The sequence below is a fragment of the Hemiscyllium ocellatum genome, chromosome 6 (assembly GCF_020745735.1).
Source record: "Hemiscyllium ocellatum isolate sHemOce1 chromosome 6, sHemOce1.pat.X.cur, whole genome shotgun sequence".
Taxonomy (NCBI): domain Eukaryota; kingdom Metazoa; phylum Chordata; class Chondrichthyes; order Orectolobiformes; family Hemiscylliidae; genus Hemiscyllium; species Hemiscyllium ocellatum.
This window is the reverse complement of record NC_083406.1, coordinates 2,846,275-2,872,453: the sequence shown is the minus strand read 5'-3', so window position 1 is coordinate 2,872,453 and position 26,179 is coordinate 2,846,275. Positions and strand designations below refer to the sequence as shown.

The following is a 26,179-nucleotide window of genomic DNA, read 5'->3' as shown; positions in this document are numbered from 1 at the left end:
ATAGACCAGGCCAGACCCCCTCAACAAATTTCAAGAAGTTAGCCCAGACCCTAACTTTGCTAGTTGTTTGAAGCAGGTGTAGAGCGGATATTCCAGGAGTGAAGCAACTGGCCCAATGACTTAGTTTTAAACAAAACAGAATTTACTTGCAAGATGACTGAATGAAACATAAAGGAGAATAGAATATAGACTAAGTCCCAGTCGACTCTATCACAACTTAATGCTGTTGTTCCAAATTCCTGCAACAATCCCCATAAACACCCCCTGACAAAAAAGGTAAAATCAAACACAGGGTCTGACAGGAGGGAGAGAGAGATGGTAGAGAGATTCAACATGGAACACCCTCTTCCCTGTAGTGTTTCTTTGACCGGCTTAAACTGACCAGCAGCTCTGAACAGCCTGACTGCTAAAGCCAAAACAAACCAGAGAACAACTGAGATAGGAGAACTGCCCACTCCCCTCTCATTGTGCAAGTGTTTTTTTTTAAAAAAAAACTTGAAAGCTCTTTGCCTGAGGTAGTATCTGTTAGCTATAATCAAATTGGCCCTAAAACCCATGCAAACCAGACACATCGGAACTTCTGCATTTACGACCCCTCTCAAAAAAAACAGTGACAGAAAGCAGCATTGTCACAAAGACACTCAATAACTTCGCTTTCACAACCTTCTGCAGTGGGTTCCACAGATTCACCACCCTCTGCTGAAAGAATTCCTCTTCATCTCAGTTCTAAAGTGTCCTCCCTTCACTGTGAGGCTGTGCCCTCAAGTCCTGCTCTCTCCTATTAGTGGGAACATCTTCTCCACATCCACTGCGTCCAGGCTTCTCAATATTTTGTAGGTTTCAAACAGATTCCACCCTCCACCCCCCCATCTCACTAAACTGTATTCAGTACAGTCCCAGAGTCCCCAACTACTCCTCATATTGACAAGCCCTTCATCCCCAGGATCATTCTCGTAAATCTCCACTGGACCCCCTCCAACACAACATCCTTCCTTAGATATGGGGCCTGAAACTGCACAGAATATTCAGTACGAAGTCTGACCAGAGCCTTACACAGCCTCAGCAGTATATCTCGTGCTCTTGTATTCTAGTCCTCTTGAAATAAATGCTAACATTGCATTTGCCTTCCACACTGCCAACTGAACCTACATGTTAACCTTAAGAGAATCCTGAACTAAGATTCCCAAGTTCCTTTGTGCTTCAGATTTCCAAAGCCATTCCCCATTTTAAAAATAGTCTACATCTCTATTCCTCCTACCAACGTGTATAACCTCACACTTTTCCACATTGTATTCAATCTGACACCTCTTTCTCCACTTCTCTCGCCTATCCAAGTATTGCGTGCAGTTCTGGTCTCCTTCCTATCGGAAAGATGTTGTGAAACTTGAAAGGCTTCAGAAAAGATTTACAAGGATGTTGCCAGGGTTGGAGGATCTGAGCTACAGGGAGAGGCTGAGGATGTTTTCCCTGGAGTGTTGGAGGCTGAGGGGGTGACCTTATAGAGGTTTACAAAATTATGAGGGGCATGGATAGGATAAATAGACAAAGTCTTTTCCCTGGAGTGGGGGAGTCCAGAACTAGAGGGCATAGGTTTAGGGTGAGAGGGGAAAGATATAAAAGAGACCTAAGGAGCAACTTTTTCATGCAGAGAGTGGTACGTGTATGGAATGAGCTGCCAGAGGATGTGGTGGAGGCTGGTACAATTGCAACATTTAATAGGCATTTGGATGGGTATATGAATAGGAAGGGTTTGAAGGGATATGGGCCGGGTGCTGGCAGGTGGGACTAGATTGGGTTGGGATATCTGGTCGGCATGGACGGGTTGGACCGAAGGGTCTGTTTCCATGCTGTATATCTCTATGATTCCTCTGTTTTTCAACACTACCCTCTCTCTCCACCTAACTGTGTGATCTGCAAACTTAGCAACAAAGGCCTTAGTTCCTTCGACCAATTTGTTAATGTATAACATGAATAGTTGTGGTCCCAAAATTACCCCATACAGAACTCCACTGGCATCTTGAAAAAGACGGCTATATCCCCATTTTCTACTTTCTGCCACCCAGCCAGTCTTCTATGGCAGTACCTTGTCCCTAACACCATGGACTTTTATTTTGCAACCTCCTATGTGGCACCTTGTCACAAGCCTTTTGGAAATCCGATTAGATCATGTCCGCTGGCTTTCCTTTGTCTAACTTGTGTGTAACATCCTTGAAGAATTGTAACAGATTTGTCAGGCATGATCTCCCCTTGATGAAGTTGTACTGACTTATCCCTATTTTAGCTGCAAATGTGTTGCTGGTCAAAGCACAGCTGTGATCTCCAGCATCTGCAGACCTCATTTTTTACTCGAAGAATTTATCCCTATTTTACCACAGTCTTCCACAAGTACTCCACAGTCTTCAGTAATGGACTCTAAAATCTCACCAATGACTGAAGTCAGGCTAACCAGCCTACAATTTCCTGTCAAAAGTGAGGACTGCAGTTGCTGGAGATCAGAGTCAAGATTAGAGTGATGCTGGAAAAACACAGCAGATCAGGCAGCATTCAAGGAGCAGGAAAATCGATGTTTTGGACAGTAGCCCTTAAATTTCCTGTCCCCTGCCTCCCTCCCTTCTTAAACAGGGTGTTAAATTAGCCATTTTCCAGTCTTCTGGAATCCTCCCTGACTCCAGTGCTTTGTGAAAGATCTACAATACCCACAGCTGTCTCCTTCAGAGCCCTGTCGTGTAGTCCATCTGCTCTGCGTGGTCAGGAAAGTACATAGGATAGTTTTTTCCAAGCACGGAAGAAATTTGACTCTTGATGCACAAATTAAGAATGATTTACTGTGTTTAAAATCTTCTAAATAATAACTTGGAAGAGGATTTAGGATATCACGTATAATGAGGTTTATACATTCTGTGCCTTTCATAATTCATGTTAAAAGCTAAAGTAGTTGATTTCATATTGGGTTACAATTCTGATTGTTCTTGAGTAAACTACCCTAAGTAGCAATTATTCATGTATGAATAGATTGAATGGTGGGAGTGGGAATGATCAATTTACGTCACAGATGAGAAATGTCTTTTAACTCACTCTGCCATCTTGAATCGTGATGTCGCTTAATTATCAGCTACATTGGAACAAGTTCATTTATTCCTGATTGTATCTTTGTGTAACTTAGATTTAATTCAGTACTCAAGAAAGAATTCTTGGTTGAAGTAATTTGTCCTTCTCACGTGTTATAGAGTCATAGAGGTGTACTCTTTGTCATTTTTACATGTTATTGTGTATCCTGATTTCCACAGAGTCAGTCTGGATATGATGTCTGTTCAGGCCAACACTGGTCCTTCCTGGGAAAACAAAAATTGTACAGCATTTTGGAGAGGACGCGACAGCCGGAAGGAACGTCTAGAGCTTGTAAAACTCAGTATCAAACATCCTGATTTGATTGATGCTGCATTTACAAACTTTTTCTTTTTCCCTCATAATGAAAGTATTTATGGTCCGATTGTAAAACACGTATCATTTTTTGATTTTTTCCAGGTACGTGGATCTATTTTTGAAATCTAACCTACCTTATTGTTTAATTACCTACAACATAATTTGTATTACAATAATTCATGCTTGTCAGGTAAGGCATTTAGGAAGGCAACTGCAATGTTAGCATTCAATTCAAGAGGGCAAGAATACAAGAGCAAGCGACATACTGCAGAGGCTGCGTAAGGCTCTGGTCAGACCACATTTGGAATAGTGTGAGAAGGTTTAGGTCACATATCTCAGGAAGGGTGTGCTGGTATTGGAGAGAGTCCTGAGGAATAATCCCTGGGATTAAGAGTTTACCACATGAGGAGCACCTGAGGACTCCGAGCCTGTACCCAGTGGAGTTTTGTACTTGGAACGTACAGAATACTGAGAGGCCTGGGTAGAGTGGATGTGGAGAAGATACTTCCACTTGTAGGAGAGACTAGGACCTGAGGGCACAGCCTCTCAGTGAAGGGTGAGGAATCTGTGGAAGCCGAGTCATTGAGTGTATTTTGGACAGAGACAGATAAGCACTTGATTAGGAAGGAGATGAAGGTTTATAGAGCGAAGGCAGGAGAATGGGGGGTGATTGTACAAAGCCTAACACAGACATTCCTTAATCACAGCTTGTTTGGTGCATTTTCTGTAATTAATTTTCTTCTTTGAGTAAATCAGATTGAAATTATACTTGTCTGATAAAATAGCTTAATTGAAAATATCTCTGATGATCAATCAACAAAGCATAGTTATTCCTCTGTTATGGCTGAAGGACCTAAGCCAGATCTGTGGCCCATAATTACATTAGGAGAAAGTGGGGACTGCAGATGCTGGAGCCCAGAGTTGAAAAATGTGATGCTGGAAAAACACAGCAGGCCAGGCAGCATCCGAGGAGCAGGAGAATCGACGTTTTGGGCATAAGCCCTTCTTCAGGAATGAGGCTGGTGTGCCAGGCTGACTGAGATAAAAGGTCGGGGGGAGTGGATTTGGGGGAGGGGCGCTGGGAATGCGATAGGTGGAAGGAGGTGAGGGTGATAGGCCGGAGAGGGGGTGGGGGCGGAGAGATCGAGAAGAAGATTGCAGGTCAAGAGGGCGGTGCTGAGTCCGGGGGTTGGGACTGAGATCTAGGTAGCTGTGGGAGTCAGTCTTTTACTACAAACCGACCGACTCCCACAGCTAAAAAATGAGGTCTGCAGATGCTGGAGATCACAGCTGAAAATGTGTTGCTGGTCAAAGCACAGCAGGCCAGGCAGCATCTCAGGAATAGGGAATTTGACGTTTCGAGCATAAGCCCTTCGTCAGGAATCCTGATGAAGGGCTTATGCTCGAAACGTCGAATTCCCTATTCCTGAGATGCTGCCTGGCCTGCTGTGCTTTGACCAGCAACACATTTTCAGCCGACTCCCACAGCTACCTAGATTACACCTCCTCCCACCCTGCCCCCTGTAAAAACGCCATCCCATATTCCCAATTCCTTCACTTCCGCCGCATCTGCTCCCGGGAGGACCAGTTCCATTACTGAACAACCCAGATGGTCTCCTTCTTCAAAGACTGCAATTTCCCCCCAGACGTGATCAACGATGCTCTCCACCACATCTCCTCCACTTCCCGCTCCTCCGCCCTTGAACCCCGTCCCTCCAATCACCACCAGGTCAGAACCCCACTGGTCCTCACCTACCACCCCAACAACCTCCGTATACATCATATCATCCGCCGTCATTTCCGCCACCTCCAAACAGGCCCCACCACTAGGGATATATTTCCCTCCCCTCCCCTATCAGCATTCTGGAGAGACCACTCTCTCCGTGACTCCCTCATCAGGTCCACACCCCCCACCAACCCAACCTCCACTCCTGGCACCTTCCCTGCAACCGCAAGAAATGCAAAACTTGCGTCCACACCTCCCCCCTCACCTTCCTCCAAGGCCCAATGGATCCTTCCATATCCGTTGCAAATTCACCTGTACCTCCACACACATCATTTACTGTATCCGTTGTAACCCATGTGGTCTCCTCTATAATGGGGAGACAGACCGCCTACTTGCGAAACGTTTCAGGGAACACCTCTCGGACACCTGCACCAACCAACCCAACCGCCCTGTGGCTGAACACATGAACTCCCCTTCCCACTCCGCCAGGACATGCAGGTCCTTGGCCTCCTCCATCGCCAGACCCTGACCACACGACGCCTGGAGGAAGAGTGCCTCATCTTCCGCCTAGGAACCCTCCAACCACACGGGATGAACTCAGATTTCTCCAGCTTCATCATTTCCCCACCCTCCACCTTCTCTCAGTCCCAATCCCCAGACTCAGCACCGCCCTCTTGACCTGCAATCTTCTTCCCGACCTCTCCATCCCCATCCCCTCTCCGGCCTATCACCCTCACCCACACCTCCTTCCACCTATCGCATTCCCAGCGCCCCTCCCCCCTACATTTTATCTCAGCCTGCTTGGCACACCAGCCTCATTCCTGAAGAAGGGCTTATGCCCAAAACGTCGATTCTCCTGCTCCTCGGATGCTGCCTGGCCTGCTGTGCTTTTCCAGCATCACATTTTTCAACTCTGGGCTCCAGCATCTGCAGTCCCCACTTTCTCCTAATGTAATTATGGGCCACAGATCTGGCTTAGGTCCTTCAGCCATAACAGAGGAATAACTATGCTTTGTTGATTGATCATCAGAGATATTTTCAATTAAGCTATTTTATCAGACAAGTATAATTTCAATCTGATTTACTCAAAGAAGAAAATTAATTACAGAAAATGCACCAAACAAGCTGTGATTAAGGAATGTCTGTGTTAGGCTTTGTACAATCACCCCCCATTCTCCTGCCTTCGCTCTATAAACCTTCATCTCCTTCCTAATCAAGTGCTTATCTGTCTCTATCCAAAATACACTCAATGACTCGGCTTCCACAGATTCCTCACCCTTCACTGAGAGGCTATGCCCTCAGGTCCTATCTCTCCTATTAATGGAAACATTTTCTCCATGTTGACTCGATCCAGGCCTCTCAGTATTCTGAGCTGAAAATGTGTTGCTGGTTAAAGCACAGCAGGTCGGGCAGCATCCAAGGAACAGGAAATTCGACGTTTCGGGCCAGAGGGCTCTGGCCCGAAACGTCGAATTTCCTGTTCCTTGGATGCTGCCCGACCTGCTGTGCTTTAACCAGCAACACATTTTCAGCTCTGATCTCCAGCATCTGCAGACCTCACTTTTTACTCTCAGTATTCTATACGTTTCAAGTACAAAACTCCACTGGGTACAGGCTCAACCCATAATTACATTGTTTACCTAATTAATAAAAAGCTATATGCAAGTTTGAACAGGGTTCAATATCTAAACTGCTGGAGATGCTGGAAATATGAAGTCAAAACTAAGTGCAGGAATATTAACAGGTCTGACAGCATCATGGGGCAGAATTAGAGCTTGCATTAATATTGATGACTTTTCATTTACAGAAATTCCCTGACTTGCTGACAAAATTGGAAAAGTCTAGAGACTCAACAGCCTATAAACAAGGATAGAGGCAGGGGATCAAAGTCTAAAAAGAAAGGTCTTCAATCGAGTGAAAGACAGAAGGGAGTAAATGACAAAATGGATGATGCTGCAGGACAAAGGGGATGATAATGGGAAATGTCAAGATACAAGAAGTGGGTTTAGAGGAGCTATAAATGACTACAGCGGAATCCTCACCTGAAGTTGCTGTACAAAACCAACAGGGCCGTGTTTATGATCTGTTCTTGTTGCATATAATCTTTAGACCACGAGGTCATACCATGCCTCGATGAAAGATCTGGAGCTGTTCACTTTACCTGTCATTTCAATTTTGCGTCTCACTTCCAATCTGATCTCGATGTTCTCATTCTCTTCTAATTCTAATAAAACTTAGAAACGTGAGACACACACCTCACCTCCTGATAAAGCACTCTACATTCCTCCAGATTGCACACTGAATTCAAAGCTTTCAGATCAAATCTGCTTCTCCCATTTCTTTTACAATAGCATCTTCTGTTAATGATTTTGATGTTGTCATTTAGAGCTCCTCCAGGTCATCTTTTGTTTTTGTTCTTTTCCTATTGTCATCTTTCTTTGTCTTTTTGGCTCAGTATCTCCATTGACATTAAATCATTACTACCTGCTCTCTGTCCATCCTCACTTCCCACCTTTACCACCTTTGTACACAGGTTGTGTACAATCTGTTTCATCTTCAACTTTTCCCACTTATGGTGAAAGGTTATTGACCTGAAACTTTAACTTATGTTTATTTCTTCACATTTGATACCTGATCAGTAAGTATTTCCTGTTTGTTTTTATTGAGGCAAGCACTAGCAAGGATCCCATTTTCCAGTGTTGCATCCAACCAATACTGTGTTGCTTTAGACATTACTGGATGGTGGTAGAATGATGTAAAAGTATTATTTGATAGTAAAAATTAACCTTTGTTTCTTTGGGTTGGTGATCTTAGTTGTCATCATTTGATAAATGACCTTGAGTTGAAAGATGTAGCCATCATCTGCTGTAAAATTACAAGATAATAAACCATAGAATTACTTTTATAGACATTAGAAACTACACACCTCAAAAACCTTGAGGTTTGTTGGCATTACAGATGTAATAAAAATTCAATAATCATGGCGTGGAATTCTAGCATGTCTGCTGACTGTAACATTGTCATAAAAACTCCAACTGAGACAGTGACGATTGGAAAAAGACCTTTGTTCATCTCACTGATCCAAGTATGATAATGCTAATTGAAATCTAAGAAATTGTAAATATGCTTTTAAATATTGAACAGGCTTTAAGGCTAATAGTTTCACTGAAAATCAAACTCAATATATTTAGTCAGTTTCTAGTTGAAATTAATGCTGGAGGTGGAAGATTATACTTGCAATAGAACTCTATTGCAATATTGGTGGAAATATTTCCCATCAATAAGGATTATCCAGAGTTAAAAGGTATAACTTCTTACGACTAGGATAGTTTATAAGATTTGGGTAGATAAAAAGTTGATGCATTGAAATGGCCCAGTTTCAGTTAACTATCATTAATCATTTATAATGGACTTGAAAAAAAATTATAACTGGTACTGTACATCACATCTTTGGCTGTTATTTCTTGATTTCACTGGGAGGATTATTTCATGTTGATGTGATTTTTAAAACGAGCATGTGATGGTGAGGTATTATAAATAAACTCGACAATCCCTGCTTCTCTCAGACAAGGGAAAAGAATGTTTGTGTATTTTGCTTCAAGCTCGATGATTTGAGCATATTGCGTCACATCCAAGAATTCTTTGAAACGTTTGTTTTTGCAGTACAAGTATCAGATCAACATCGATGGCACAGTGGCAGCATATAGGATGCCTTATTTGCTCGCAGGTGGCGGTCTTATCCTAAAACAAGATTCAGTCTACTATGAACATTTCTACAATGACCTGCAACCATGGGAGCATTATATTCCATTTAAGAATGATTTAAGTGACCTTCTGGATAAGATTCAGTGGGCAAAGTCTCATGATGAAGAGGTAAATTTCATTATGTTTTATTTCCTTTAATTGTTGAAGCTGAGCATTATTGTTAATAAGGCCTCGGGTTGCTGCTTTTCTGGGGGATGTTTTCCAGCTAGTATGAGTAGAAAATGGTGCAAGTATCAGTTGAATTAAGCATACTTGCGTCTTTGTGATCTTCAGATCCTGTAATCGCGTGAATATAGTATTATAGTAGAGTATTTCTTGTATTCTTTCATTAACAACCTTGTAATCTTCTCTTGCAAAGCATACACTCTGGTTTATAAGTAAGAGTGTCTTGTTTGTAAGTTGCTGGTTCACTGTGACTGAAAGACAAAGCTTTGGATAAAGGCATTTGAGAATGGCTCATCTAAGTTACTTTGCTCATCTTGACCCTAAACTGTGGAATTCCTTCCAATCCTCTCTGCCTTGTCATTTCCTTTCCTTCAGATATGCTCTCCGAAATAGCTCTGTCACCAAGCCTTTGGTCATCTATCCCAGTTCCCCTATAATGAAAACAGAAAATGCTGAAAATCCTCAGTATGTGTGGCAGCATCTCTGAAGAGCCAAATGGAGCTCACAATTAGATCAATGACTCTTCATCAGAATAGAAAATATATAGATAAGCAAACAAATGTCTTCTCTAATTCAGTGGTGATTGTTGTTTGGTTACACTCCATAAGACCATAAGACATAGGAGTGGAAGTAAGGCCATTCGGCCCATCGAGTCCACTCCCCCATTCAATCATGGCTGATGGGCATTTCAACTCCACTTACCCGCATTCTCCCCGTAGCCCTTAATTCGTTGAGACATCAAGAATCTATCAGTCTCTGCCTTGAAGACATTTAGTGTCCCGGCCTCCACTGCACTCTGCGGCAATGAATTCCACAGGCCCACCACTCTGTGGCTGAAGAAATGTCTCCGCATTTCTGTTCTGAATTTACCCCCTCTACTTCTCAGGCTCAGTCCACGGGTCCTTGTCTCCTTGCCTAACGGAAAACATTTCCTAGCGTCCACCCTTTCCAAGCCATGTATTATCTTGTAAGTTTCTATTAAGTTTCCCCTTAATCTTCTAAACTCCAATGAATACAATCCCAGGATCCTCAGCCGTTCCTCGTATGTTAGACCAAACATTCCAGGGATCATCCTTTTGAATCTCCGCTGGACATGTTTCAGTGCCAGTATGTCCTTCCTGAGGTGTGGGGACCAAAACTGGACACAGTACTCCAAATGGGGCCTAACCAGAGCTTTATAAAGTCTCAGTAGCACAACAGTGCTTTTATATTCCAACCCTCTTGAGATAAGTGACAACATTGCATTCGCTTTCTTAATCACGGACGTAACCTGCATGTTTACCTTTAGAGAATCCTCGACTAGCACTCCCAGATCCCTTTGTACTTTGGCTTTATAAATTTTCTCACTGTTTAGAAAGTAGTCCATGCTTGTATTCCTTTTGCCAAAGTGCAAGACCTCGCACTCCTGTGAAGTGTCATTGGATGATTCACTACATTAAGACATGGACTGAATCTTTCCAGCCTCTGAAAAACGTGGGCAGTGACTGATCACTTGGGACAATGTGTAAAGATCAGAAGAGTTAGGTCTTTGATGATGAGAAAAAATTTGGATCTTTACACAAAGTTTGAACAGCGAGAAACCATTTGTATGCATTAACATCCCATTATTCCTTATTCTGTCCTCAGTTATATGCAGTTTGTTGTTCTTCTGCTCGAGAAACTGGACAGTGACAATTCCTGACATGAAAATTAGAGTGGGACAGGCTCAGTGAGTGGACAATGCATGGCAGATGCAGTATAATGTGGATAAATGTGAAGACCTGGGTATCTTCATCTTCCAATCATGAAAATTATATGCATTGATGCAACAAGCAGTAAAGAAGGCAAACTGTACATTGAGTAAAAAATGAGGTCTGCAGATGCTGGAGATCACAGCTGCAAATGTGTTGCTGGTCAAAGCACAGCAGGCTAGGCAGCATCTCAGGAATAGAGAATTCGACGTTTCGAGCATAAGCCCTTCATCAGGCTTATGCTCGAAACGTCGAATTCTCTATTCCTGAGATGCTGCCTGGCCTGCTGTGCTTTGACCAGCAACACATTTGCAAACTGTACATTGGCCTTCAGCTCAAGAGTATTTGAATATTGGAACAAGAATGATTTGCTGCAGTCATACAAGGTGTTGATGAGACCACACCCGGAATATTCTGTGCAGTTTTGGTCTCTTTCTGAGGAAGGATGGTCTTGCTGTAGAAGAGCTGTGGTGATGGTTTACCAGATTGGTTCTTGGGATGGCAGGAATGACATAAGAGGAGAGATTGAGTCAGTTAGGATTGTACTCACTGGAGTTCAGAAGAATTGGGGGGGGGGGGCGCGTAACATTTTCAAGCTAGAGTAGACAAGTTACATTTCAGAAAGGATGTTCCCACCGGAGAGGAAATCCAGAATCAGGGGCTGTAGTTTACAGATAGGTGGGAAACCTTTTCAGACTGAGCTGAGAAATTTCTCCATCCAGATTGGTGACCGGTGAGACCCACTATCACAGAAAGTGACCGAGTCCAAAACATCATGTGCTTTCAAGAAGGAGATAGATATACCGTAGCTCTTGTGGCGAAAGCAAACAAGGGATGTGGGGAGAGCATGGGATTAGGGGAAATTGAGCTCGATGATCAGCCATGATCATATTGGGTGGGGGGTGGGTGTCAAATGGCCTACTCCCGATCCTACCTTCTATGTTTCTCTTTTTTGATGAGTACAACTTACTGCTTGCTGCTCCAAGCAGGCCTCCACCTTGGCCAGCAGAGCTTGACAACCCCATGTCACAATCCACGGATATCGACTGCATCAGCCCCCCCCAATCCATCCACAGAGATGTAACACTGTCATAATGCTGCCAGGCCACTTGGCACACAGGGAGCAAGCACCCTTCTAGTGGGTTAGAGCAATATGCATCTCAGGGCTGTTAGCTTGTTCTCTTAGCCCTCACTCACTTTGTGCCTATTGGGATTCTCAGAGCATCTCTGTCATGCCTTGCCTTGGGCTTTACTGCTTCAGTCAGAGCTGAAAGGCTCCCAGCTCTTCTGTCCTGCCTTGTCTTTTAGGGTAAACATAAAGGTAGACAGCGTCTCGTTGTTGTCAGCAGTGATCAGTCAAGGAAGTGACCATGTTTCTGTATGGCATCGTGTTATGTCAGGGTCCCACCTGCAGCATATGCCAGCAGCCCTTATGGCAAAGGCATTCAAAGTGCTTCAACCAAATGACCATATCTGGAGCCCTAAAGGGAGTAGTCTGCAAGGACTGGCTTCAGTCAGGAGTTAGTGGCACAGTTAGTCAAGGGCATAATTTGATCTCAGTCCATGGTGTCCAACGTCAGGGAGTCTGTACCTGTGCAGTTTGGGGAGAATGCCACAGACTTGTTCTGCAGGTCCAGTGCAATCAGTCCAGGGATTAGCCATCAGTCATTGGGTAGCTGCACCGAGATCAGTCAGCGGTGTGCTCACTCATCCACCAGGACTCTGTTTCCAATTTGGTCAGGGGGTGGGCCAAAATCAGTACAGGACAGAAAAGTCAAGAGGGATACCAGGGTCAAAGCTTGATAATTATCACCCTCTGCTGTTATTTCAGGTCCAGCTAATATCATGAAGACCAGGTTCCCAATGGTATTTGTATGGTTCTGTTTCCTGGCATAAAAGTCAAAAACATTGACATGACAAAAAGTATTGAACACTTTTTTGGAAATGTACTTTCTTTTTATTTTTGATCTAATTCATAGGCTAAGATGATTGCAAAAGCTGGGCAGGACTATGCTAGGAACAAACTTATGGCAGATCACATCTTCTGTTACTATTATAAACTTTTCCAGGTAAGTTGAAGCATTAATGACATGAACCCATATTTTAAACCGATGGTGTACTCAATAACAAATAAATAGAACTGTGGAATGATCTTAAAACAAGTCCACTAGCTTAAAGAAGTTAAGTTTATGAAATTTTAATATTGGATAAAAATCTTCAATATTCCATAGAATTTAGTTGTAATGTCCTATAGTTTTGATATACTTTGTGGAATTCACATTTGCAATTCAGAAATATTGAAATAATTTGTGTGTGACAGTTGGGAACCTTCAAACAGTGAGGTATTGTTCTCCCAGGCAGATTAGAAATGAGTTTCAATGTTTTCTTGTGACAAATGGCCATTGACAGAAAAAGACATCCAAACCTTGAGCAGAAACTATTTTATTTGATAGCAGTGAGCTGTTCATTAATAGCCAAGCTATTAGTACTAAGCTATTATACAAAGGCTACAACTTTAGAAATCTGAGATTATTATTATTAATAAATATCTGAAATCTAGAATCAGTCCATTGAAGTTCAAACATTGAGAAGATTATCTTTTCCATTGTATTTTCAATGAGCCCAATACGTTTAAAATTCTTTGGTTACATATTACAAATGGTTACTGGAATATAATTCTTATAAGGAAATGGGGATAAAAAATTAACACAAGTTTGTGAGTTCAGTAATAACAATAATAATGACCAGTTAGAGAACAATGACCAAAATTTGGAAAGATCTAATGTTGCCAAATCGAATCAATTGGCTATTTCATGAAAACAAGATTGTTAGGGTCTTCCCTTACCTCTTTAGTCAGGAATATAAGGAACTTCTCGGTGACATTTGGATATTGTATTTATGGAATGGAGTGGTACGAATGTAATACAGTGTGTAATTTTGATGCAGTAACAATTTCTCAATCCTGATTGCATGCTGAAATACCACTATAAATGTTCCCACCCTCTCTATGAAACTCTCCTCAGTGTTATATGCTGTTCCCCCACCCCCACAGAGTGCCTTTTATTCTCTAATTTGGGCCTTTTTTTTGAGTGCCCCCCCCCCCCTCCCTTTTGACCCACTGTTGGTGGGAAAGGCTTCAGCTTCTTCAGCCCCACTCGCTGAACCTTCTCCTAGACTCACTTGTCTCCCCTGGGTTCAGCCTTTTCAATACCACCTTTTCTTGATGTCTGACTCCATAGTCGAATGTCAATCTATATTCATGAAGCATCTTGGAATCATTAGTGTATTATAGAATCTGTGTAGAAATTATGAACAAGATTTTACATTTTGTGATTTTGATTTTAATACAAATCTGAACTAACACAAATTATTTGTGAATTAACAAGTAGATGACATTTCAACTAAATCAATATATTTTACCTTAAAAGATTACGCATTAATAAAATATGTATTTTTCATGTACACAAGGACCAGGGAGACAAATGTAAACGATCAGATGTAGGGAAAGAAATAAAACCAAAAAATGCTGGAGAAACTCAGCAGGTCTGGCAGCATCAATGGAAACAAAGCATTTTCTGTTTTTTTTAATTTCAGATTCCTAGCATCAACAGTATTTTGTTGGAGTAGGGAAAGATACAATATGTAGCAAAGTAATGTGTTTAAAGAGCATTTTAAGATTTTGTTAAAAATAGCAAATCAAGGAAACCTTCCCTCTGAATGAAACTTTATTTCAGATGAATGAGATTAGATTAAGAAGTTTTTAAAATTTACTTGCAGAGTGAATGTGTCTACAGCAAGGCCTGCACTTATCCAAATTTAATTGCTCTAGAGAAAGTGTGATGAGCCACCTTCTTGTACTGGAGATTATAAATGTTCACAGTTGCTTTGATAAAACAGTCTGGTTCATGAGGCTAATTCAGAGCATAGTTAAAAGTTATCCACTTTCCAATGGGATTGAAGTCAAACATAGGTCAGATTGCTTAAGGAAGGTAAGATTCCTTCCCTTAACGACTTTAGTGAACCAGTGAGTTTTCGTAGTAACTCTGTAATTTCATGCATCCTGTTTTGAGTGTGCAGGTGACTTGCTTTTGTCTGTGGCACATGGCAGAATTCTGCACAGTAACTTTGAGGTTGCCATGAGACCACGCAACTTAAAAAGGCTCAATCATTATAACTATTAGAGTCATAGAGGTGTACAGCATGGAAACAGACCCTTCAGTCCAGCCCGTCCATATATCCCAACCCAATCTAGTCCCAACTGCAATATTGAGACTAAACTTTTATTACAGATTTTAGTTATCTAATTAAAAGAAATTAATGTTCAGAACCTAAACACATCTATGCATTATTAGTCAAATAACCTAATCACGATGCAGCAGGACTGTAAAAGTCAAGAAACAACAATGCTGATCAGAGTTAACATTGCTCAGCCAAAGTTTTGTTTGGCTCAGAACTCAAATGTAGATGGACTTCTGTTCAAGCCAAATCTATAAATTTTTCTTATAGTGCCATTTCTTAAAATGGCACTGTATTGTGGGAATAAATGAAAGCATTTTACTTTATTGTATTGTATTTCTCACTGTAAAATACATGTGACAATGTAACGATTCAAATCACCAAGAGTGGCAGGTGTCTGGAATGACCATGTTGTCAGTGATAGTGGTGGGTGCTGATACAATGGGGGTATTTAGGGAGCTTTTAGATAAGCACATGAATAAGCAAGGAATGGAGGGATGTGGACCATGAGCAGGCCGAAGGGATGTGTTTAATTTGGCATCGGATTCAGCACCACATCATGGGCCGAAGAGCCTGTTCCTAATCTGTACTCTTCTATGCTCTGCAAGTCGAATCAAATCATTCAAATCTTTTGTGGTTTTTGTGCGTTGAATGTTCTTGGCTTCTAGGTGCCCTGAACTTGCTTTTTATGTTCATATTTTTATGATCTAGTATCTTACACTGAGCAGCTTTCTCTGAAATAAAGCTAAATTACTTAGTACTGTACAAACCACTTTATTGGACTTTTTTTCCATATCATGGGAATCTTCTTCATTTCATCTGTACAGTTTTTTTTCCAGATTAAGCCTTGAGATGATGATTATGGTTGCCTTTTTATTGTCAGCTCTTTATCTTATGGTTTCTCTTTATCAGTTTTTATCTGGGATAGATCATACGAGATATGTTTGTTAAACTTTGGAATTTTGTAACCAAGAGAGGACTGTGAGACATACTTTAACAGTAGTCAAATGATTATATTCGGAGCAAACTAAATGATTGAAGGAATAGTCTTGACTCATGAGCAGTTTCCTCCTTGAAAAATGTTCTTTCAATTTTTTTTTCATCAAGACATCGTGTTAAAACTATGGCCATATGCTACCAGTGTTCAGATCACAGTAGTCATTATTACATTTATCTCAAACGATAAGAATTCATCCATTCCCAAGGACTCAGTTATCTCTTATCAAAATGGAATTGGGGAACACAACTCAATTTAATTTAATCTTATCGAATAGGCAATATACTTTATTAATCAAAAACATTTCAGAAGAAAAAACCTTTAACACTTATTTTCAATACAGACATCCTTACTAATTTTTCAATGATCTGAAACTTGAATCTTTACTCTCTGATGAATTTGAGCTAAGATAGTTCTAGGTGAATTGCTACAGAATGTGAGAGGTGCACATTTTATTCGCCATGTATCTAAGAGAATAGTATATATCACAACATCGAGTCATGCTATTTAGTATAAAGTGTTGTTTTAAACTTGTTTACAAATAAAAGTTTTAATCAAAACAAAGTAGGCAAACTTCTGGGCAATGTAATTTTCAAGCTTCCAAATACCCTCAGTGCGTTGTTTTGAATAGGCTTATAGATCTTGTAGCTTTTACCTGTAAAGATCTGTAAACACTTCGAATGTCATAATTTCTGGAGTCACACATATAAGACAAGCTCACAGATCTTCATGGAACACCCCCCCCCCCCCCAAAAACCTCAATCAGTATAAACTCCCACTTTCATAGTAGAATGTAAACTTGTCACACTTGGTTGCATCTTCCCATCAGAGGTGTAACTATATTGTCAAGGTTAGTGAGAGATTTCAGTTGTGAACATAGGAATTCATATATTCATACAAGAAGGGGACAAATATTTCTAGTATGATTCACATAAATTTGTGGTTTGTGTAGCTCTTGTTGGCTAGTTTAACATACTTCGCAGACTTAAGGAATTTCAGCTGTTAAATTAGCCCTCACTGTTTTTGGGAATAATTCTTCCATCAGAGCTTGAGATCTACTGCACTGGTCTAAAAATGATACATATTGTAGTGCAGTTTGAGGAAGAATATGTAACATAGAAAACACCAAATCCGTATGTATGTTTTAGTTGAACTTGATAAGTCTTTTCCCCACGATCAATTGAAGTTTAGTAATGGACAAAAAGACAGAGCAGAAGTACAGCAGTACCAGCTGTGCCGATGCATAATCAATCTCTAAAGAACATCAACTTGGAAAGCAGATCACACCAGTTTGATGAGCTGAGTAGTTTGTTCTACACCAGTATTTCTTTATTGTTTTCCTGATACATGTCATGCCATCTGTTGGTTGGTGCCAATCAAAGGCTAATCGTGCTCCATACTAAAGGACAAAATTGAAATGTAATCAAAAGCAACTGAGTCTTGACATAATAATTTGGTCAACTGGTCTCTGTAGTGATTAGAGCATGTTCTATAGTATGAGAAAATACATTTAAATTGGACAGAATTAAGGAAACAAATGTAAAATGAACACTAAGTGGAAACACACTGTTGTGTATTGGATCTGGTAAACTGATATGTGTTTTTAAACAGGAGTATGCTGATCTTCAGGTGAGTGAACCAAAGATAAGAGATGGTATGGAACTGGTGGAGCAGCCAAAAGATGACCTTTTCCCTTGTGTCTGCCAAAGAACAAAGGTACAGTATAGGTTTTTAAAAAGATCTTTGAAGAATCCTGTGTCATAATAAATTGAATACTAGAGGAAATGAACCAGAGAATAATTTTGAGATTAGCTGGTTCTGGGAAAATGGTAGGAACTCTAATCATCTTTGAAACAGAAGAGAAAGGAACGGGTAGACACATGCATCTTCACGCCTGTTCTGACATTTAGCGTGATCATGCTGATTTTCTCCACTTTTCTGCCCACTCTGTCTATCCCGTGATTCCCTGAGATATCAAAAATCTATCTGTCTCAACCTTGAATGTATCCACATATTAATATACCACTTGAGCGAAGAAATTTCTCCTCATCTTAGTTCTAAATAATGAACCCCTTATCCTGAGAACGTGTCCTCATTTTGAAGATTTCCAAATCGGGGAAAAAAATCTATTGGTATCTAACTTGTCAAGTTCCTTCAGAATCTTGTAAGTTTTAATTAGATCATACTTTTTCTTCAGAGACAGTGGGGTAAATTTACACAGGCTCTCTCATAGGACAAATACCTTGTTCCATGAAAAAATCTAATCTTGGCCTGACATAGGGACGCTACTGCTGCACAACAAGCGCTCTCCACAAACAGATGTGAACTGAGAGGCACAAGACTTTTAATTAAAAATATTATGCTCGTGAATATTCATTGCCTACAAATATATTGAAAGTGAGTCCACCTAGGTCATCGTGATGTTTGGCCTCCCACAGACAGAATACTGACTTTATATCTACATCACAATCCACAATCAACAGAGACATGAATGAGAATTCCTAGAAGCATGGCATTCCAACCGGAACGCTATCAACAAAGACATTGACTTGGACGTCATTTACTACCCCCTGAGAAAAACAACGAGAGGTGCTATCACCACAGGAAATGACATCACCACAGGAATTGACATCACCAACCCAAAGAAATCCAAACATATAAATAGAAAGGAGGAATCATCAGCAGTGCTTCATCCGGAGGCTCACTGAAAATGATACCTAGTATGGTGATGAAACGTTTGATAATGAACCTTCCAGGTTAGCAAGCAAACCTACATCCAGAACCTCAACCTGAGCTACAAATCTTCTCAAAACTCGCTAACTGCTGGATAATTGGAATTTCACATCCCAACTAATTAAAACACACTACACATCATATTTCTTACTCTTGTTGATTCCAAAAAATTTCCCTCATGATTGTAGATTCAGAAGATACTAATCACACCCCTAATCCCTTCTCAATCACAGTGAAAAATATTAAACTTCTTATTCCTTTACGAAGGATCCTTGTGAATCTAAGCTGAAACTTTTATACATAAAAATGGAGAACCTGAAACTGAATACTGTACAATAGCTACACACTGATTAAGGTCTCAGGTCTTTGGTTTTGACAGTAAGATATGTTATTCTGTTCTACAAGTAGCTTTGGTAGTTTTATGGTCTGAATATCGAGTTCTCTTGAAAGCTGAGGCAATGTTTAGTATTGCTAGCATTGCCTCACTCTACACTACAAGCTCGCTCCTTCACCCCAATGACCTTAGTCCTATTGTTGCTGAAATAACTGCACAGAGGCTGGTATCCCATCAGCAAATCCCCCTTCATTCACTTGATTTGGAGATGCTGGTGTTGAACTGGGGTGTACACAGTTAAAAATCACACAACACCAGGTTACAGTCCAACAGGTTTAATTGGAAGCACACTAGCTTTCGGAGCGACGCTCCTTCATCAGGTGATAGTGGAGGCTCGATCATAACACAGCACTTTACAGTGTGATGTAACTGAAATTATACATTGTCTGTTTTTAACAGACAATCAATTTTTCAATGTATAATTTCAGTTACATCATACTGCAAATTTTTGCTATAAATTCTGTGTTACAATTGAGCCCTCCACTATCACCTGATGAAGGAGCGTCGCTCCAAAAGCTAGTGTGCTTCCAATTAAACCTGTTGGATTATACCCTGGTGTTGTGTGATTTTTAACTTCATTCACTTGTGCAGAGTACATTGGCTGTAGTTAGCCAGTTCAGAGTCAGTGCCCTAAACTTAGGTCCCGGTTTTTTTTTAATACTTTCACACTACCGCCTAACTGCAGTAGTGTTTTTTTTCCCCCAGCACCCATGGTGTGTGTGTGCAGGTGTGAGACACAGTGAGAGACACAAGGTGTACAAATCGTTATTCAATTCCCACCACCAGGAAGAAAGGAAACACCCGAGTGGCCAGTGACAAGCAGTGCCCTTCACCTCAAAGGGCAATGCTGCGGAAGCAATTAGTGATGGGGAGGGCAGGGATTAAATCAAAATAGAGTTGGAATCCCCGTTTGTTTTTTTTTCTTTTTTTTTTCTATTAACCCCACACTACCGCCTAACTGCGGTAGTGCTTATTTTCCCCAGCACCCATGGTGTGTGTGTGTGTAGTTGTGAGACACAGTGAGTGACGCAAAGTACACAAATCTTTATTCAATTTCCACCACCAGGAAAAGTAGGAAAACACCCGAGTGGTCTGTGACAAGCAGTGCCCTTCACGTCAAAGGGCAATGCTGTGTGAATCCCCTGTTTGTTTGTTTTTTTTTTCTTTTTTTTTTCATTTTTTTTAACAGAATCTACTGTTTTTTTTTTACCCGAGTGGCCAGTGACAAGCAGTGCCTTTATTCCCTGTTAATTTTTTTTTTCTTTAGGTCTTTATTTTTTCTTCTTTTTTTTTAAATTAACCCCCACACTACCGCCTAACTGCGGTAGTGCTTATTTTTTTCCCAGCACCCATGGTGTGTGTGTGTGTGTGTGTAGTTGTGAGACACAGTGAGAGACATAAAGTGCACAAATCTTTATTTAATTTCCACCACCAGGAAAAGTAGGAAAACACCCGAGTGGCCTGTGACGAGCAGTGCCCTTCACGTCAAAGGGCAATGCTGTGTGAATCCCCTGTTTGTATTGGTCAGCCGGCTCTTCCTGATTGGTCCAGGTTAACAACACTCAAGGATCTCATAGTCAACAAGATCACCTGGTTCCAATTACCACAGTTGTTATCAATAATAGCAGTGCCTAGTAAAATTCTTACTTTGTTTTGTTAGTCTCTCTCCCTTATAACCTGTTTAACTATTTTGTGTAGCTTTCCGATATATTCTTCCTATTGATTATGACTTACACTTTTATTGTCTACTGTGAAAGTACTAAATGCTTTTCTTTTAGTTCTAACTTTATTATAATTTGCTTATTGATCCATGGCATCCAGACCTTTGCTCTTGCTAGAACATTTGATTTCTGTGTTTCACATCCCCTGATTAAACATTTCCCATTGTTAACCCATGTTTCCTTTAGTCAGTGGCACAAAGAAAAGGGGAATAGGCTTAAATTTAAATTACAATTTTTTTCCTCCTCTTAAGCCGAAGACAGTGAGGTACTTTTGATTTAGTTCTTCGCTTTATTCCCTTTTTGCCTTCTGACCATTACACCAATTCTTTTATTTCCATTCAATCCAGTATGGTTAGATTAGATTCCCTATTGTGTGGAAACAGACCCTTCAGCCCAACAAGTCCACACCGACCCTCTCAAGAGTAACCCACCCAGACCCATTTCCCTCTGACTAATGCACCTAACACTATGGGCAATTCACCTAACCTGCACATCTTTGGATTGTGGGAGGAAACCAGACCACCTGGAGGAAACCCACACAGACATTGTGGGGAATGTGCAAACTCCACACAGACAGTCACCCGAGGCTGGAATCGAACCCGGGTCCTTGGCGCTGTGCAGCAGCAGTGCTAACCACTGAGCCACCTTATGGGCAATTGTGTTACAGTCATTATTTCATAGATATATGTTTCACCAATCTGTTCCAATTTGTTATCCAGAACTGGTCGTATTTTCTATCTAAATTCAGCTCTGAGTTAGGATACTTCAGATTTCTTCAGTTTTTCTTTTTGCTGTCTCAACATCCTGCCTGTCTTCATATTTATTATCATTATCTTATTTGAATTATTTCATCTTTTCTGCCTGTTTTCCTGAGTTGCTTTCCGTTCCAAATCTTCAATTCTGACTCTTTCTTTTCTCCCATCCTCCTCCCCCCTCCCCCATCACCACCCTCCACTCATAATATTATTACGTTTGCTCCCACATTTCTTGTCAATTCTTGTCAATTCCTTTGAGGGTTTGGAGCCCTTTTCTGTTTTTCTTGGACTTAACAGGAACGCTAAAGACAAGTTTCGGTTTGTGTGAAATAAATGATGAGGCAGCATAAATCTGTATCACTGGACAGTTTCTGTAGATTTACAAGTTACAGCACATCAGTTAAGCTGTTGAATTTGTTGGCTGATGTGTACATTAATTACAGTTTCACCAATAATTGAATATTTTAGCAGCATGATTCAACCTGATGTGTATATAATTAAATACAAATACATCTGTTGAGGTTTATCAATTTATTTCACTCAAGCATCAGGAATAGCAAATCTTTTTCAAAACTATTGACAGTAATTCAACCCATAGTGTCTCTGCAAATTTAGAGATTTTGCCCTCAATACCCATGTCCAAATTGTTTATATAAATCAGAAAAAGCAAGGATCCCAACACCAATTCCTGGGGAAGACCTAGTCTGACAGTGCCTATTTAATACCGACCCTCTGTTTCCTATCGTTTAGCCAATTTCTAATCCATGCTGCTAAGGACCCATCAAACCCAAACATTTCTAATTTGCTAACCATGGGGAACCATTTCAAATGTTTTCTGAAAATCCAAATGTACAACATCCTCCATGCTATCCTCATCCATTGCCTGTGTCACCTTATCAAAAAACTCAATAGCAGACATGACCTGCCCACTGACAAAGCTATGTTGTTGTCCAGTATTAACTTATTTTTCTTGAAGTGTATATTTATCAGTTCCTGTACAATGGACTCCCATCTGTTTTCCCACTGTTGGTGTTGAGCTGACAGGTTTGTGGTTTCCTGTGTTACCCTTTGCCTCTTTCTTGAACAACAGCGTCACATTTGCAGTTTTCTAGTCACCAGGATTAATCCTGTGTTCAGAGAGGCCTTGAAAATTCATGTCATCAGCTGTGCAGTTTGCTCCCTTATCTCTCTCAGCAATCCTGTCTGGGCCTGGCCACTTCTCTACCTGGACTTCTGCCAGCCTTTTTAAGTACCTCTTCTTTATCTATCACTATACTGCTCAGTTGCTCAACACTCACTTTTTCAACTGGGTCATTGTCACATTTTCTCATTTGGTAAAGACAGCAACAAAGTATTAATTTAGTATCTCAGTGAGCAGCTTACCTTGTTCATGCCTTACGGGCCCCACTGTTTCTTTCCCTAATCTCTTCCTAGTAATATATTTGAAGAACATTTTACTATTTATTTTGGTGAAGCCTGCTCTCTTTTCCTCATGCTTCCTCTTAGCCTTCCTTATTTCAGCCTACTCTTTCGCCTGTCTTTGACATCTGTCTTCCAGATTTCTAATGCTATTATTATTCCAAAAGGCATCATATACCTCCTTTATCTTCCTCATTTTCTCTTCAATATCCTTAGTCATCCAGGGCATTGTAGCTTTGGATATCTGTATTTATTTCTCAAGGGTATGAATTTAGCTTGCACCCTCTTCAGCTCTCTTTCACAAGTCTTCCATTTTACATTATTTGTTTTATCCACCAAATTGGTTTCCAATCAACCTGTTCCAGGTCAACTTTTAGACCCCTGAAGTCTGCCCTTTTGGAATCTTAATCCTTGACTAATTTTTATCCTTCTTTAATTGAACTTTATTATATTATGATTGTGGTTTCCCAAATGCTGCCCGGGCTCATGTTCTCCACCTGGCCTGCCTCATTTCCTAGGACTAGGACCAGTACAACACCGTCCTGGTAGAACAGAAAATGTCCTCTTCCAGACAGTTCTCCTGCACACATTGTAGGAATTTCTCCCTTCTGTGGCCCGCACTCTTCTTTTTCCCCCGTCTATCCCAGGATAATTGTTAATTATTTCAATGGAGACTTTCATACTTTTATTTTCAGGCCAAAGATGAACTTTGACACCCAGTAAAGAAGAATTTGACCTCAAAACTGAAGACAGGGCAGTGGAACAATATGGTGATGTCGATGTTAGTTTCCAATTTGAACTGCATGAAGAAACTGCAATTCTGCAATGCTTCGAGATCCTAAGAGGGCTGTTATGAAAAAAGCCACTACAATTGGAAGAAGATGCTTCACAGTTGCCTCAAGACTGTTACTCAGCTGATTTTTTTATTAATACATCTTGTAAGATTTGTTTTGCTTTTAAAAATTGTTCATTTCAAATTCATTAATGATCATTAGATGTTGAGTGAATGAGTAGAAAGGCACTATGCCAAAAATAATTCATAGACATGAATTTTGCATCGTTGTGATGCAAAACAACTTCAGGGCAATATTTTCCTATTTTCTTTCCAAAGCCCTATCATAACAACCTGGACCTGTTCACTGTGGATCTATACATTTAAAGTAAACAGCTGGAGAGATATAAAAGACTGGGATAGTAATTAGCTTGACTGTATTAACTAAAAATAAATCATGTTTAAATGAGGCATGTATTTGAGTATGCAAATATGTACATTATCTTTGGAATTAACATTTTAATGTTATTCTGAAAAACTGATTTTAAATAGGATTGAACAAAATACTGCAACAAATGGTTCTATTTATAGTCATGAGCAATCAAATTGTCTACTTTTATCATTTTCAGTCTATTTTCAAAATGTTTTGTCAACATTTATCTATTTTTCAAGCCTTTTAAATTAAACTCAATACTTTGTTTCTTGTACTACCAAATATTACCTCACTACACTGTATAGTTATATCTGGGAATTAATCATGAACTATTTTTGATATAAATTCATATAAATATATTAGCCTAAATTTGGGTTAGTTACCAAAGCTCATCATAATGTGCTACCATGTCAAAATGTCTCTGCAAAAGTTGATTTTCAGTCGATGCCTTTAGAAATGATGATAATTCACTGTTACATATCATAATATGATTTGAAGGTTGTTCCAGATTGTATTGAGGAAGTTTTCATTAGTCTTTGGTATCATTTTTAAAAAGAATCAAATTGGACTAATTCATCATCAAAATGTTCACTTTACTTCTTTTCTTGAAAACTTGAATCTATTCAGCTAGCTTGATGCTTCATTAGTTCCTTTTCGAATGACATTCCATTAAGATAATGAAGGTGTGCTTAAGCCTAGTTTGTAGCCTCATGGAGATTAATAAGAAACGTTGCCACAAAGCAGTTCACATTCCCAGTTTCCAAGGTGTTGACTTCCTTTAATTGGCTGCTTTACCAGTGAGTGCCTGAAATCGCTCTGCTGGAATAACAGAGTTTGGTGGTTGTCAGGGGGATATGAAAACCAAATTAGTCTAACAATCAGAACCCTGATTATGCTTTACCAGTCTCTTTCAGTGACTGGTGAATGATGTGAAGATTTAGAAAGAGACTCATTAACAAAAGAAATTGAAAATTGTCAGAGGGACATCCTCTAATCTGCTTTGGTTGTCTGGAATCGTTGAACAGATTACTGGCAAATGGAACCAAAGATGTGGCAGCAAAACTGCCCTAGACTATGTATGGCTACTTAGATATCCATTATGAGATATTCCTCACAATTTTCAAGTACTGGAAACAGCGTAATACAGATTTATAGCAATAGTATTTTTTATAGTTTATGTTGCATCACAAGATACACCAATCGTCTATTTCATATGTTTATGAAATGTTATTGTCTTATATAACTGATACAAAGAAATGTTTTGCAGACAGGTAGCTTATTCTTTTTACTGGATTGCAGTTTCATTTTATAGAAGGATAGTCTGGCATTTTTAATCATCTTTTATACATATGCATTTCCATGAATTACAATAAAATAATCTGTGTATGACTTTCTAAGGCTATTAAATTGTGTGTTCGTTAAACTATTTGTATGACATCTTTAATGAAAACTACAAAAAAGTAGAGTATTTAAGTTTACCTTGGCAATATTGAGAATTGTGAAAGTAATATACAGACTGACACCCCAAGGGAACAAAAATGAGTTTATTACAAATTTTGTTAACTTTGCTTCCAGTTTCTAAATCACAAACCTTTATTTTGAAACAAACAGTGACTGTTTGCAACATTCAGGAATAGAGTTAAAAATCACACAACACCAGGTGATAGTCCAACAGGTTTATTTGGAAACACTTGTTTTCGGAGCGACGCTTCTTCATCAGGTGGTTGACAACCGTTTGTGGGTCTCACACTCAGAAGAATGGCCAGCAGGAATACAAAAGCAGTAACTTTGTAATTGCCCACCCATTAGTGGCAGTGGACTGGCTCCCTGCCCATGCTGTCAGTTAACCAACGTCGGTCAGTACACATCTTCACTGTAGGTTTTGGTTCTCGTAAAAATTCTCTGATTGA

General features: G+C 40.1%; 1 protein-coding gene across 2 annotated transcripts in view; it reads left to right on the top strand.

The window, feature by feature from the left end:
• Window positions 1–25,644, top strand: part of poglut2 (protein O-glucosyltransferase 2) — a 42,049-nt gene extending 16,405 nt beyond the window's left edge. The window contains exons 6-10 of one of the 2 annotated variants that reach the window (XM_060825786.1): window positions 3,288–3,525; window positions 8,813–9,022; window positions 12,789–12,878; window positions 17,654–17,758; window positions 23,760–25,644. In XM_060825786.1, the coding sequence (XP_060681769.1) occupies window positions 3,288–3,525; window positions 8,813–9,022; window positions 12,789–12,878; window positions 17,654–17,758; window positions 23,760–23,777 (661 nt within the window). In that variant the 3' untranslated portion in view covers window positions 23,778–25,644. The remainder of the gene's footprint in view (window positions 1–3,287; window positions 3,526–8,812; window positions 9,023–12,788; window positions 12,879–17,653; window positions 17,759–23,759) is intronic. The other variant, XM_060825788.1, reaches the window with a different exon arrangement.
• Window positions 25,645–26,179: the final 535 nt, after the last annotated feature.